Consider the following 16,843-nt stretch of genomic DNA (forward strand, 5'->3'; position numbering starts at 1 on the left):
AAAGCATAAGCAAAAGCAAACTGGATATCCATTAAGTGCATAGATTGTTTTTATGATAGATAGCTGGATTACCCAGGTTAAATAAAGAAAGAGACTATTGTGTTTTTATTCAATAAAATTTTATTGTCTGAATTATAAATATTTTCCATTTTTCCCCTATGTACAATTGCAAAATACTTTAACATATTCTACCATCACCTGCCATTCAGAATCAATCTATAAATCACATGAAAATGCCGTTATGAAATAAAAGTATCTGTTTTCAGCCCTCAAGCGGACGCTCACACACTCACACAAAAATGAAACAAAGGAGGGAAACTGCAGGTGTCATTGCAAAACTTTCGCTACACAGTAGCAAGAAGAGTAATGAGAAGATCTCCTCTCCCACTCAAAAATCTATGTTGGCAAGCTTTTCAGGATGTTCGTTATAGACCAGTGCTGGCCAGAACATTTCTGGAGAACTAGTTGGAATCCAAATTCATTGTCGTTGTTTTCCTGCAATTCCAGGCAACGTTTGGATTTTCTGTTCTGGATTGGGCCTCCCTTATAAAAGTGGAGAAAGAGAAAATACAGAGTCAATATTGATGTTAAAAAATCAGTTTTCAACTCATGATAGTTCTAGTTACTTAATCAAAGAGATTCCAAGCTTTTGTTTACGTAAGCAATTTGGGGAGCATTTGAAAGTTGGATGGACCCTATTCTACCCTCGGCACCTTGAGTCCTCTAGATGTTCTCCATCTCATTTATAGTCTTCCAATGAATCCAGTCATTCATTTTCATTTTACTGATTGTTTTTCTCTTTCTGCCTTTTTTAAAACACATGAACTAAACTGCCACTATTTTTAACTGCCACTTTTTAAAAATACATGAACTAAACTGCCACTATTCAAAGAACAGCTATAGGTCTATGTTGGATATTGTTAAAAAAGACAATATTGGTGGCTGGCATTGAGTTAGCAATGTGTAATTTTTCTGGTACTTATTTTAAAAGACCAACGTCTAAAAATAATTCATTTAAAACATTACACACTAGTGGAAAACTGTTTTATGGAAACAACATTTCAATGAGAAAGACTATGATTAAACAATATTTTAATACCAATATGCTGTTCTGTTCTGACCTAGGCTTCCCCAGCAACACAAAGCTGAATCCTTGTCCTGATAAACCCCTTTTATTTAATTTACAGTGAATTCCTCTCCAGCAAAGTCTTTCCTCTCCCACAGTCTTTCAAGATAGTTCACAATTACCGACCTTCATAGAGCTTGGAGAGTGGCCAGACTGATATATTTCAGATGGCGCAATATTTGGCAAGAATGCAGGAATGAACTAATTGTCTCCTACAAACATCCTTCCCCTTTTGTTCCTCTTTTATTCCCCATGGGAGAGACCATCCACCTGTAGACTTCTCAAGTCAACCCTTGTTCCTTAGCTGTTCCCTGTTTGGCAACTTTGTTCATGTGCACACTGGGAGCAGGCTCCAGCTGTTCGTCTGCCTCACTGATGTCTGACTCCAAAGGCAGCTGATAACTATCAGACGCTCTGGCCCCATCTCTGCCTCCAATGCAGAGCACTCATCTGAGCCTTCACCAGACTCCAGGATTGGCCCATGTTTCTCCCCAACCTCCTCACTGTCTGAATCTGCTTTGCTGGCTGCTGGCGGGCCACAACACAAGCTACCCACAAGAGTGCAAGCAATATGCAAGGCAAAGCTGTTCTTCCTTTCCCTTCATACCATACTTTCTATCAGTGCTCGATTTGGATTGCTATGTTGAAACACCAACACAAAGATACAAGTAGAGTTCCACTTTTACTTCCTGCCCCTAATGATCTATGGAGCAGGATTACATCACAGTTTTTCTGGGCTTGTTCCTGGGAGGGTTTGGGAAAGGAGAAGCTCCCAAGCAGTGGACAGAACTTCCCAAGTCTTCTTTCTCCAAATGTCACACATGTGGGATACGGAGGAGCGAAGCAGTGGAAATCAAGTTGTACCACACAGATCTACCTCTCAAAAGACTGCTAAGTTATTGAACATAAGGACATTATGTTAGATCGGGCAAGTTTTTTAAAAAGACATATCTGATTCAACCACACCAGCTACCTAGTTTTACCTGCCCAAGAAAAATGGTCAGTGATAGAAAGGGAAAGGCATTTTTGTAGCAATCTAAAGAGGCCAATAGAAGCGGGCCAAATCCCAGCCTTTGATCACATCATCAACCCCATCATCAGTGAAGCACATGAAAACTAGGTCAGGAGAAGAGGGAAAGCACTATTTTAAAACTGGAGCAGCTAAAGAAATTTTGAGCTGCTTTTAGTATGGGCTACAAATGAAACAAAGAAAGCATCATGATGCCATGTCATATAAAAAGAGTTGGTGGGAGTTCGTATCATAGTTAGAGGGAGTATGGATGACTTGTGGAACAAAGGAAAAAGTAAGTTATTTATCAGGAAAAAGTAAGTTATTGATCTTACCCTAAATTGTTAGCTAAACTGAATATTCTGCTATTATTTTAAGTTAGATATATTAAGATTATTATTAATAATAATAATGTTCTTTCCCATATTTTCAAAAAAAGAGAAAAGTACACTCCCTCTCCCTTCTATTAAATATAGATCAGATTCTCAAGGTTGAGTCTGAAGTATTATTCACTATTAGACAAAAGCTGCTCTATAGATAAAAAGATAAAGGGAGATAAAAAAGATAAATTTGCATTAGTTGGATACTTTAAAAAATGATGGCATGCAATTGTGCATAGTATATATTTCTATATTTGACTGTGTCAAAAAAACAACTTGTGGAATATCTTAACTTCATATTTTTGTTTGCAGCATTATCCATAACTTTTCTGTTTTATATTTATTACCACCAAATTGTTTCAATAGCTATCTCATATTCATACCCAAATTGTTGCACTAGCTATCTCACACCCACAGATCTGAAGAAGAGATGTACTATCAAATATAAATTACAAACTGCATTTTGGTTGATTATTTTGGTGGGTGTGGGTGATGAAAGCAACTATGAAATTATCTCACTGGATACTTGTATAGACTCAAATAATTCTTTTTTTTTTCCAGCTTGCCTTACTGAAGAACTTAGGTTAAATTTATACCACAATCAAGAAATCAAGTGAAAAGCTGTAATTATCAGATTCAACCTTCTGTACTATTTCAAGATATTATAAGAATCGTATCTCTTTATTATACAACTAAGGAGTTGTCACCACATATCCACAAGAAGCCTATTGTGAGTAGCATAGAAATATATTAAATAGATCCTCAATTAGTTTAACAATTTTCTAGATGGTTCTGTATCAAAGAAAGATGGCAAGTTTGCAAGTTAGCCTCATCCTCCCATTCTACCAGATATTTAACAACTGGAGATGAATTCTGTAGAACTCAGTTCTTCCAGATGCCTTTGCAATATACCAATAATTTGAAGTACCCGATGTGCATTCAAACATCTTGCAATTAAAACATCACACATGGAATGCCTGTACTGCAGGAAAAGTGCAGAAGTGGGTAAAGAAATGTAAGAAAGGTGGCAACAACAAAAAGCAGTTAAAATTATATTTTTCTTTTACCAATGAGATATTCAGACATCTGAAGAGATGCTCTCAGTCAGAGGAAAATATGGAAGATAGACTCAAGATTTAGAAATATCTTGACAGGGGTGAGCATTGGGCTCTATCCAACAATGTGCAGTGTAGTGGTGACAAAAGTAAGGTCCTGCATTTAGGCAGGAAAAATCAAATGTGTAGGTATAGGATAGACCCGTGATGACGAACCTATGGCACATGTGCCACAGGTGGCACGTGGAGTCCTCTGTGCAGGCACGTGAGCCGTTGCCCAGTGCAGCTCCACTGTACATGAGTGCGTGCCTCCTGCTGGCCAGATGATTTTCTGGTCTGCTGTCCACCCGTGACTTGTATGCACATTCCTGGGGGGCGGATGTGGGGTGGGGTGGAAAACAGGACTTCTGGAAGTTCAGAAATGGGTGTGTTTCCAACCTCTAGAGGGCCTCCAGAGCCTGGGGGAGCTGTTTTCGCCCTCCCAGAGGCTCAAGAAAAGCCTCCAGAGCCTGGGGAGGGTGAAAACTCCCATGCAGAGGAGTCACACATGCATGCACAAAGGAGGTGGTCACACACCCATGCAGGGGGGGTTGCAGGTGCAGGCAGGCGGGGCACATTGCATTGTGAGTGTGGGGCATGGGCGTGCTATTGCACGCACACACAATTTTGGCATGCGAGGACAAAAACGTTTGCCATCACTGGAATAGGCAGACCCTGGCTCAACAGAAGCCCTGGTGGACCACCCCTGAAGTATGAATCAGCAGTGTGCTGTAGCTGCCAAAAAAGCCAATGCAGTCCTATATTGCATTAACATTGATAGATTGTTCATGCAATAGATTGTTCATGCCTAGATTGATAGCATAGCATCAAGATCACAGGAAGTGATCGTACCCTTCTACAGTGTACTAGTGAGCCTACCCTTGGAATACTGTGTCCAGTTCTGGTCACCACAATACAAAAAAAGATGCTGGGGCTCAGAAAGAGTGCAGAGGAGAGCAATAAAGATGATAAGATGATAACTTGTACAATGAAGAGAACTGGGTGTGTTTAGCTTAATTAAGACAAGACTTAGGGATGACATGATAGCTGTCTTCCAAAACCTGAAGGGCTATCACAGAGAATAGGGGGTTGATTTATTTTCCATAACATCTGAGGGCAAGCTAAGAAGCAATGGGTGGAAGCTTGTCAGAAGGACTTCCAACTAAAAACTAAAGATGAATTTCCTGACAGTTTGAACAATCAATTGAATAGCTTGTCTTCTGGAGTTGTAGATACGCTGGAGACTTTCAAGAACAGATTGCACAACCATTTGTCCAGGATGGTATAAGGATGCTAACCCTAATTCTTGATCAGGGGATTGGACTGGAAGATTTCTAAGGTTCCTTCCAGCCCTGTGATTCTATGATTCTTTATTGGGCCATATAATCAAAAGGCTAAACTGGTCTGAAGTACTGGTTATTTTTCTAAGCTTTTGTAATGCTTGCATAGATTTTCATTCCTAATATATCATTATCACCATGGTCTAGCAAGAAAGTGATCTGTAGTGAAAAAGATTTGCTTGTTTGCTAAGAACAGAAACCTTCTCAAAATACTGAAGAACCAATACAATAAGCTATAAGTTTAATGGGCCTTAGCTTAATAGATTTCGAATGCAACAGTTTATACACTCTATACTTCTCAGCATCTTAAAATTGGTATTTAATATGTGCATAAAACGCACCCTATAAATATGTGTAAATCCAATGATTCCATAGGCATTCTGCTTTACTCAACCTCCCTTCCTCCATTAGTCCTTTAAGTCAAGAATTTGCTATAGATACAATTTTATTTATTAGTTAAATGAACGTATATGGCAACCCAATTCACACATGGTTATTCTGGGTGGCTTACAACTTTAAAATTCCATAATGTATAAGCCCAGAGCATTCTCTTCACACCTCCCCTATGCACAGCATATAATTTCCATATAATGTTCTCTGGGAGCCTCTGTGCAATGTTATGTCTTGGCACTGCAGTTCGGGGTAAACTTTCTTTACCTATTTTCTTTTCTTTTTGAGATGGAAAAGTGTGCTGTAGAATGGAAATATTTTTTCTTGAGCCCCCATGTTTCCCTATCTACGTTGCACTCACATCATGGGCTTCACCCTGGACCACTTCTGCATCTCTTGTTTCTAGGCAACTGGCCACAGGCTGCCCTGCCCTCTTCCTCTTCAGCTTAGCCAGCCCGTCATCCTAAATCTTTTCTAGCAGTGGAACTGTCGGATACATCATTTCTGTCCACTAAATTTGCTTCCTTCAAATTTGCTTCCTTCTTCATGTGCAGAATAAAAGGAAGGCTAGACTAATATCATACTCTCCATCTCAATTTTGCCATATTATATACATAAAAGGGATAAGGCTGGATATAGATAATGTAGACAGCTGCTATTGTGTCCTCTGCCCTTTTTTATCAGTTTTGCATGCTTTCTGTGTTCTGGATTTGCCATTTTAATATTTTGATGTTTATCAATGGTTAATAAATAAATATCAACTTTTCTTTCTCTCTCCTCTTTCTCTCTCTTCTTTCTTTCTTTCTTTCTTCGTCTTTCTTTCTTTTCTTTCCTTCTTTCTTTTCTTCCTTTTTCTTTTCCTCCTTCCTTCCTTTTTCCTTTGTTCCTTCCTTCCTTTTCTTCCTTCCCTTTTTCCTAATTGAACTGAATGGTGGGTGTGCTGCAACCTGGATACAGGAATTGACTGGAAATGCACTCGATGACAAACTAAACTGGAAATTATCCATAGTAAATTTTCCTACAGGAACTGGACTTGCCTTGTTTCTGAATCATAGCATGCCTGTAGAAGAGGCAGCCTGCAGGAATGCAGGCAGGTGAGCAGTTCAGGCCTGCTGGTGGGCATTGGGAGCTCTCCTTTCAACCTCATCCTGCTATGTCTCAGAGAAAGAGAAAGAATTTAACAGCTGGCTCGCTGCAACCAGGCCAAGTCAAATAAGTAATACCCTCACGTCTTTCAACCACTTCTCCATAATTAGTCTATAAGACAACAATGTGGATAGTTGTACACCACAGTAAGACAGAATCTTTTACTTGGCTTTCTTAAAATCTCTCATCATCATCTCTTCCTGCTCAGAGCACTGAGCATATGTGCACATGGGTATGTCTATTGGCATGTTGATGATTTAAATGCTTTTATGTTTTTAGTTGTTTTGAATATTTCCTGCAATATTACGCAGTATGTGATTTCTTTACTAATTTTTCAAAATGGGATATATGATTAAAAATGATTGGAAAAGTTGTTTATCGCCTAGGTATCTCTCTGTGTTCTCCGCCACCCCTCTTTCCACCCCTAAATGTTGCCATGGCCTGAAACTGCCTGAAAATATTGAGCTTCTTCTGCCATGACCTGAATTCTCAACAGAGACTGCACTCTGAGCTGAAACATTAGACACAAAGCTTTTTCTTGAAGCACGAATTGTCAAAGAGATGCTTGTGAACATCTGGCTTCCAAATCAGTCGTATCCATTAAAGCCTAAAAACACTTTGTACAGCATGAATTCTTAGGTGACATAAACACGCTACGAAGCATCTATCTTCTCACGTTTTGGACATGGAAAGAGATAAGAGATGACTTCAGCAAGAATGTTTTAGTAAAGTATGATGCCAATCAAAGTCTAATGTTAGATTATTTAGATTTTAGAAATTTCCATAAAATATGTCAAAAACCGTGAAACCAGAAATAACAAAACTAGTTAACGTAACTTTGTTTATGCCACATTAATTGTTCACAGTGATTTCCCTGAAATATCCCACATAACTTTAAAAAAAAACTTTGCTGGTATTGTTTCAATTTGAAACTTTTTTTGCAACCAGTTCTAGCAAGGGCAATTCAACTATAATCTCAGCATGTAAAGAGGCAGTGAACAAAGGAAATGATGTAGGAATAACTTCAGAAACCAAAATGTGATTAACAAATATTTGGCATTTACCTGAATGCTTGGAGGGGAAGCAGCAAATGCCATATGTTACAATTGACCAGCCTTTCCCAAAATGATGACTACAAGATGCACTGGGATTGCATCTCCAAAGAGAAAACCCATTGAAAGCAAACCTTATCCCTTCATTTTTGGTTTTAAACTTCATATTTCTATTATCTAACTCATAAACTAGAAAGAGATGAACAATATTTCAGCTTGATAGGCTGTTTCTAAGGAACAATCACGAACCACAGCAGAAAATGGTGAAACATGTTGAATTGTGGACTCCTTTGCTGTTCTTTGAGCCTGGTTGTTTGCTTGAAAATATTTCATTACCTAAGTAACATCATTGGTGCTAGCAAGTATGAGGTTTCCTCTCTGTTTATATACAGTTTTCCAGTTAAAACTATAAGATTTTCTGTGTGTTGTGAGATTGATGATGTTATCTAGTTAGGTAATGACAAACAATGAAGGTAAACAAACAATGAAGCTCAGAGAGAACCAAGTCCAAATGTGAGTTACATATATTTGCTTCTATTGTTATTTAAATTTATTCAGGATTGACAAGTCATTTGCCTTGTCGATTTGCATGTCTGAAAGTACAGTCCTACCCATCTCCTTTACAGCCTAAGATACTAGGGAGGATCTCTTCTAAGCCTCTTGCAGCACCTATTTATTCAGCTGCAAGCTATCCTGTCTCTTATCTGACCATTCTGGTGGCAATATCTCTTTGTTCAATGTCAAGATCTTTCCCACATATCATCACACTGTGCACAAAGAACAAATATAATTCAACACTTATGTACATGCTTTTCATTAGCAGCTACTTTGGCTGTAATGGGGCACTTAAGCACTTTAATAATAGTAAGGCTGCTAAGCCCTGGAAAGTAAAACGCAGCCAGCCTTTAGAAATTGCACTTGTTACTAAGAAAGTTACTTTTTAAGAGCTGACAAATAATAGTTAATATCTCTGTGCTGCACCCAAGCATGCACTTTAACTGCTATATTTTATCATGCTATTTAAAGAGAAAAAACAGCAAAACATATCACACACTGCTCATATCACACCCTTAATAATACATTCACAGAACTTGAGACTCTGACTTATATATAAAATAAGCTCTAACAGCCTGAGCAAAAATCTATGACCACTTAATGACAATACATTTATTTGTTTTGATATTTTAAAATGGATTCTGAACAAGAGCATTTAAAGACTGCACATACACCCCAAACGCCAAGCTAGCTAAACTAACACTGTGTTACTAGGTCTTGCTTTTACACAATAAGAAAAGCAATAGCAACCTTTGGTTACAAAGCACTTCAACACACACACCTTTTGACTTTGCAAAGGCACTGACATGGCTGCTTTGCAGCTTACTGGAATGTACATCATGATTGTTAAAGTAGCCATGTCATTTGCTTACTTAGTAGCTTCAGAAGGTACAGAAAATGAAAAGTAATGATGCAGCTGCTTTTTGTGATTCAAAAATGGGCCTTTTGAGTGTTCTTGCATGTTGCTCCTTTCAAAAGGTTTATATAGCCCTAGAGCCCATATATCTTTGTATGATCAGAATCAAGTATAACACACATTGGGATTGAGTTATCCAGGGATGGACTTATTGCACGTATATATAGCAATACTTTTTAAAGGTACCCATATATCCCATATACATTCATTTATCAGCCCATTCACATCTAATCTGAGCAAAATACCATGAAAAATTAGCACCAGCTTGGTCCAGTGATTAAGTCTCCAGACTAGAAAGCAGAAGACTTTGAGTTCTGGTTTTGCCTTAGGCATAAAAGGCAGCTGGGTAATATTGGGCCAGTCACTCTCTTTCAGCCCAACTCACCTCACAGGATTGTTGTTGGGGAGATAATAGGAGGAGGAAAGTGTTGGATATGTTTAACATCTTAAGCTGTTTGTAAGAATAAGAAAGGTAGAATATAAATAAATAAAAAACTTATCACAAAATATTGGTAGATTGGTGGCTGCCAACAACTTTTCTGAAGCTTAACTTCTGTTTTCCTCTCAACCTTCCACTTTCACATTATTCTGACCAATCTAATCCCAAAGCCCGAGAGGTATGACTGGTCCCACTTACTGTTCTGGCAAGATGGAGGAAGCCTGAGTAAAAACAGCCCAGGCACAAGTCACAGAACAGCCAATTGGATCAATCAGGACTCACAAAACCAGAATTGGTCACAATAAGTAAGATTTATTTCAGTATACTTTGTCCAAGTCTTAAGACAAAGGCCATCATTTTTCAAGAGTTTAGATCTCAGAAGACTTGAGGCTCAGTTGGTTTGTGGCTGAAATATTTTTTATAATTCTAACTTTTTCCTACTTTTTATCCTACATTCCATTTTCATATCTACACCATTTTCATACAGAGATGTATAGGACAAAAATACACAATGTTTTTCCTTAATTCGCATATTTTTCTATGCATTTTTTCTCTAATGCATGCATTTTGACTATTATCCCTATTACTTACAATTTGATGCTTTGTAGTTTCCCTAATATGGGTACATTAACTGCATGTTATTTTGCTAAACAGAGCAGCACACTGCAAAGTTCTGAGAAGTGTAAACAGGGATGGATACCTATGTTCTTTGAGTGAATTGCTTTCTGGAAGCGCAAATTAGATTACTTATTAATTCTTAAAAACTCAAATAAAACAAAATCATGACCAGTTTGGAAAATAGAGGGTGAAATCCAACATTGATAAGTTTCATATTAACACCAGCCAAAATCTTAATTGTGCTGGAAAAATCAGCTGTAATGCAGAGTATATTGTCAGAAATAACACAAAAGCGAACAAACAAACGAATGAATGAAAAAAATAATAATCTGTGGATGGAATCCAATGTCATCCTGATGGGCAGCCATTTCTCCTCCTCTTCTCTGCTATCCTCTAACCTAGAATCATTACTGGAGGGTTGGAATATAGAAGAGGAATGTCCTCTTCTTCAGAGAGATGTATTTCTTTTATTAGACTGAACAAAAGCACAGTGTACACATTTCCTTCTTAGCCTTCAATTACTCTCATGTGTTTCTTTGCAGCTTGGCTCATGCAAGCCCATTTTGCATCCCATTGAATCTCCGGAAGCAACAATATTTTAATTACCCTGCATATTAGCAAAACAATCCTTTCTGAATAGCGTGACTTCAATTATTCCGTTGCCTTTTAATTTATCACCAGGACACAAAGGAAGGAGCTTCATTTTCTCTTCAGGTCTTTTGTCTGGGAATATTAGGAAGATGGAGAGCTTCCAGACATTTCTTTTGATCTGTAGTGATACTTCACATAATCCACTACATTGTAATAACATGTAGTGTCATCAAAAGGAAAGTGTCATGGCCAGTGTGTTCAAATCAGATTTCTACCCTCTTTCCCACCTCCTGTGGTGCCAATTTTCCTTCATTTGAGAGTATTCTCTCTTGTTAGGCCTCCTGGTAATCTAAAATGATACAAAACAAAGGTTTATTGATCATCTACAATTTAGTTTGCCATCTTCCTTCATCACTGGCCTATTTCCATCTATTGCATTGCAGTGTCTTCCACGCAGCACAGAAATGTCTGAAGAATCTGCTTCATCAGGCTAAGCTTCCCCTGGATTAGATCCTTCTTTGTCCAGATTTGTAAATTACACGAGGAAGCTGGAGGCAGTCAGGGAAGCCTGGAGATACAGAGGTTAAACTTCCTGATTTTCTTCTTTGACACCTTTGGAATGCTGGACATAGATAGCTGATCCCATGCAAAAAAACGAGTCTAGAAGTATAGTCTCATATTCCATGTCATCCAAGATAGGTTCCCATTTGTCTAGACTAAGAGTCACTTTTGAGGATTTGTTAAAAATAAATAAAACCACTATCTGTTATACTGAGCTTTATGACTGAAAGCAGCCTTCCACCAGCAGTTATAAAAAACCCAAGAATCCTTTTCCTTAGATTTCTTTTATCCATGTTGAATTTTTTTAGGGGAGGGGGTGAAGGGAGAGAAGAGGAAGAAGAGGAAAAAATACCTGAGTAAATTGCCAATAAAGCTTCATCCTTTTGGCTTTGGCATAACTACATTCAATAAGTCTTGGCCTACTGTTCACATCGACCAGACATCTGTTGTCATCATCATCAATTGTAGGACTAAGAACACCCACATGGATCTGTTGGTTGCCAGTATAGTAGACATTCTGAAAGAAGAAAGCAGAAGATAGATCAGGTAGACCTTCCACCAGAAACTGATGATAAAAGATAATAGGAGGTATCAGGGAATTGACACATCTGGACAGTTTCATCCCTCCTTCATAGTTTTTTATAGAATAGATAAGAATTCTTTATTGGCCAAGTGTGATTGGAGCCACAAGGAACTTGTCTTTGGTGCATAAGCTCTCAGCTTATATCTAAAAGATATAAGTCATGATCATAATCATCATAAATACATTCATCATGAACCATAAGATACAACACTTAGTGATAGTTATAGGATACTAAATAAGCAATCAAAATCATACTAGGAAACTAAATAAAACAATATAAATCATAAAGGTACAAGCAACAAGGTTATAGTCATAAGTAGCAAAGGAGATTTTGTACCCTATCTGTTCAGTTTTAAATTGGCATGAAAACTGTAGCCCATTATCAAGTTTTTTCTACTAGTAGTGAAACAAGGGAGGTTCTTGGTACTCTCTGAACTTGCTTGTTTTCTTGCAGATATTTCATGACCCAAACAGCAATGAAACAGTTTTTCTTCATATGCATATGTTTACAAGCAACTTTTCTGAAGATAATACATTTATAATATTGTTTTGTCTAATACAGGCTTAGTTGTACACCATATGATTGGAGAACTGCATTATTAATTTCATAAAGATATGAATACTGAAGCTACAATTGGATTTGACTTGAAAACATCATTTTTTTCAGCAGGAAATGGGGTAATACTTACAATTCATTTTGAGTCCTTTTTTCTGAGGCGCCATGAAAGAGCTGCCTCTTTTCCAAAGCAGGCAGATCTTTTATGTGTTACTTATATTGTTCTTATTGTAGAGAATAAAGCAGTGATTGTAAATGGTAGACAGTCTGGAAGGTTCATTTATAGAAGTGTCATTTTGATTAGAGTAACATAATTTGAGCATTACACTACCCTGAACCTCCAAGAAGAAAGGAGCACAATTGAATTTCAGGAATTTGACACAAGACAAATTCTGACACCAGAACCAAAAGTTAATCATATAAAACAGGTTCTCTAATAATCCACAAAAAGGCAAACACAAAACTGAGTATAACACAATGTCAAATCAAAAAGTAAGAAAATGTCTGAAGCACCTACTGAGGGATACATTTGTAGAAAATTTTGAAAACCATTAACCCATTTATCCTAGTGAGTTATCTGTAAATTGTCAATCTGTAATATTTTGATAAGTGGGAGGAAAAAATTAAGTATGAAGCAAAAATGAAAAACCTGTTATATTTTTCTTTCCCTAATACTTCTCTGAGTAGATTGAGAAACTTCCAGCACCTGATGTTCCTGAAGAGTCTATCCCTTTTGACAACTGAGCCTTGCAGACCTCACTTAGAACTTTATTCCTCTCTCTACCTGATACTACTCTTCTCCATTAGGAGTTGCTGTTCAATATTTTGCTTACTCTTCAGTATTATGTCTCCTCCATTCTGTTAGAAAACCTTAACTGTATTCCAAATTCTGAAATTGGGAGAAGTAGTCCCAAACCTTTCCAATAATTTAATTTTTAGTTTTGTCTAAACTAGTCCCTTAGATTTTGAAGCCATGATGTTCTTCTTTTTTTGCACAGTCTAGTCTTTTCTAAAGGAAGAGGAGGAAAAAAATATTGTAGCTTTCATTATATTTTGATCCAAATCTTGAGCTCTCAACAGAGGTGGTCCTATAATGACACATTTCTTTTTCCCATTGGAAAACATTTGCAGAGATTTAATATCTAGATCTCTCCATTCTGATTAGATATAAGCTAGAAAAGTGTACTATGTCCACTTGTACTGTAAGTTCAATTATGATGTAGCCCATTTTGTTAGTGGAACAAATTCTTAGATAGAACCAACTATCTTTATATTTAACATACCACATCCAATTCCACTCATATAAATGTGGCAAACTAAATCAAGATAACTGGGTACAATGAATGGTTTTGACATTAAGCAGCAAAGATGAAAATTGTTTAGTTTTAAATCCTCTCTACCTTGCATGTAATCTTTTATGCTGTTTGATAATTTTGCTGATGTAAAAGACAACCTCTTCAAATTCATCATGACATTTTATTTCAAGTCTTCTCTACTGCTTGACATATCATCAATCAAATGCCATTCAATCAGATATCATATACTGCTCCTTGACTCAGCTTCCAACTTTAGATTGCAACAGATGGAATTCCCGGCACAATCTTCCCAGCATGACTGCTGATAAGCAAATTATCACACTTATGTCAAACTCATTCAATCATACAGTATTCTATAGGATGTAGAGAAGCAGCCAAGCTGGGTGGTAGTAAGAAGGTGATTGCATGATAGTAATCTGGTTCCATCATCAGATCTTAAACACGGAACCATGTCAATCTTTATACTCTTTATACTGACTATGTTTTTGAAACATTTGAGGAAAATGTCACTTCACAAGATTTGGTATTTTTTTAATCTATTTTTTTAATCTATTTTTTTTAATCTATTTATTATAATTATAGTTTAAGTGACTGAAAGCTGTTTTACACATTTAATAATAACAATGTTTCTTTTCAAAATTCAACATAATAAGAATTACAAGGATAAAAACCCCACATAACAGATGAATCCTGCAAATGGGGATGAATATGCATTACTCGTGATTTTAAGTAAAAAATAAGAAATATAGTAGGTGGACATCTCTCGAAATTGAATAATCGGAAGATAAATTATATGAAACAGATATGTAACTAAAAGGCTATTCAAAATTCATAAAAGCAGAACAAACAAACAAATGAATGAAAAAAAAGCTAAAAAGGATGTTTTGCACTCATGAAACCTTGATTACAAAAATCTTTGTGATCCTTCTCTGAAAAGTAAACTGCTCACATTTGCTACAGGAGGTGCAGTATGGTTGTTAAACCTCATCAAAGCAGAAGCTTTGCTGCCTTCCCATTGCTTCCTGGCCAGGCATTTTCACCAACATCTGCACTGAACAAAAGGCTAGTGGAAATGTTGCACCTTCAAGTGAGACATCAAGACAGTATTCCTTGCTCTTCTGCATTGGGGCATTGCCTCAAAGTTGATACACCCCCACCTAGTCATAGATATAGACCTGGACCAGCCTACAGGAACAATGTTGTAGTATATTTTAAGATAAGTTAATGAAATGAATATTGTTTGGTTATACAAGATAACCAACCTATACTTTTCCTTAAAAAAGAAAATAAAAGATAATAGTATGTTAAAATGGAGAATGTCATAATTCTCTGTAGCCTATTCTTTTCATTACAAAGGAAGGATAAGCAGGTAAATCTCTAGCTAAACTTTCAGGTTATAAATGACTGGATCAAGATTTGTTAATATGATGAAATGATCTGTCTCTTCAATCAATTATGTCTGACTTACCTCACTGTATATAATAATTTGACAGTAATGACAATGGACTTACCCTAAGTAGCTCTCCTCATCATTGGAACATATTAAATACAAGTCTTTTGGTCTCTCATATTAAATAATACTAGAATCAATTATATCTGCTTATGCTATATCTTCATACTACAGATTTTATTTGCTTAGATTTCAAAGGTGTGCAAGGCCTTCCTTAAATGCTACATGTGTTACCCTTGGAACACAATGACAAAGTTGTTGGAGCAAAAGTCTGGGTAGACTCTGAGTCACGTCCTCTAAGAATTAACATGCATTGTTTTTAATTAAAGATTAAATGCATACTTTGAATTTGTTCATTTGTTATGTATCTAACACGTTCTGCTTTTTCAGTGTTTTGAACTTTAACATTTTTTTCTCAGCCTTAGGCAGCAAGTTTTATAACAAGGAACTGTGGAAGTTGTCAGCCAACCTTTGATCTAAAACATTTCTTTTTTCACATTCTTATCTTGATTCAGAACACCTTGAAATATTCAGCTGAAGGGCCTCAAATTTACTTTGAAGTCTGGCTGAACTCTCTTCAGTGAAGACCAGTGTTTCTCAACCTCTGAAACATTTAGATGTGGGGATTCAAATGCCAGAATTACCAGCATGACCGGGAAATACTAGCAGATGGAGCCTAAAACCACATGCTGATATTGGAAACACTGATATAGACAATCACACCAAAATTAGCTGTACTTGGCATCCAACTGTACAGAACATTGATTGCTGGATGTTGCTAATTAACATTGGGCTACATTAATTATAATAATACTTCCCTATTATACAGCACTACCATATCTGGTCTGTAATTTTTTTTTGTTGTCTCTAGTAACTGAAAGCTATTACCAATAGTTCCACCAAGCAGTCCAATTTCACAAGCTTTAACCATTTTATCACTCCTATCAGCTTCTTCTTATATTCATGTCTCCATCTGGCAGCCATACTTCCTGAACTATTTGTACATTTTTAATCACATTATCTTAAGATCTATAATTCTGCCTGAGGAAGTAGCATCTTCTTAAACAAAACACTCTGGCTTTATTAATGTTAATGATAAAGTTTCAAAGATTTGACATGAAGTTAATTAGACATGTTGAAAACTCATTGTCACTGATAAAGATGGTGATTCTTCATCATTGGAGGAAGAATGCTGACATCACTACAAATGATTCACTGAGGTTTGATCAGTCATGTAGCAAAAAAGTAAAGTATCTACCTTAACACAAGACAATTAGATAAGTGGCCAGCTTACAAGGGGTATATACTAATTTCCAATCAAAAAGCTGTGTCTTATTATGCCAACCTTGCCAAATGAAACCCATGTTGGAACATAGTCTAGCTATGCATTTGTAATGAATGAATTAAATGATATTTGGAGTAGTGTTCAACTACTTTGCCTAGTGTGATACTGTAAAACCAAAGTTTGGACTGCTATATTTTTGAACAATTTTACATTAATAAAATTTCTGATAAAGAATTAGTACAAGACAATTTTATGTTTTATTTATTTTCATGTTAAGGAACTTCAAAGTAGTGTGAAAGTTTAGGTCCTATGTAACTTAACTGACAAAGATCAGAAGCAGTAGTGAAATTATTTTTTTTTACTATTGGTTCTATGGCTGTGGCTTGGTGGGCGTGGCAGGGGAAGGATACTGCAAAATCTCCATTCCCACCCTACT

At 36.7% G+C, this 16,843-nt stretch overlaps 1 protein-coding gene across 2 annotated transcripts in view; it reads right to left on the bottom strand.

Moving 5' to 3' along the window:
- Nucleotides 1–396: 396 nt before the first annotated feature.
- GALNT18 (polypeptide N-acetylgalactosaminyltransferase 18) overlaps nucleotides 397–16,843 on the bottom strand; it is a 351,075-nt gene continuing 334,628 nt past the window's right edge. For both annotated transcript variants that reach the window (XM_032227368.1, XM_032227361.1), the window contains 2 exons: nucleotides 11,570–11,734; nucleotides 397–543 (listed from right to left, as the gene is read on the bottom strand). In XM_032227368.1, coding sequence (XP_032083259.1) covers nucleotides 397–543; nucleotides 11,570–11,734 — 312 coding nt within the window. The remainder of the gene's footprint in view (nucleotides 544–11,569; nucleotides 11,735–16,843) is intronic.

The sequence above is a fragment of the Thamnophis elegans genome, chromosome 1 (assembly GCF_009769535.1).
Source record: "Thamnophis elegans isolate rThaEle1 chromosome 1, rThaEle1.pri, whole genome shotgun sequence".
NCBI lineage: Eukaryota > Metazoa > Chordata > Lepidosauria > Squamata > Colubridae > Thamnophis > Thamnophis elegans.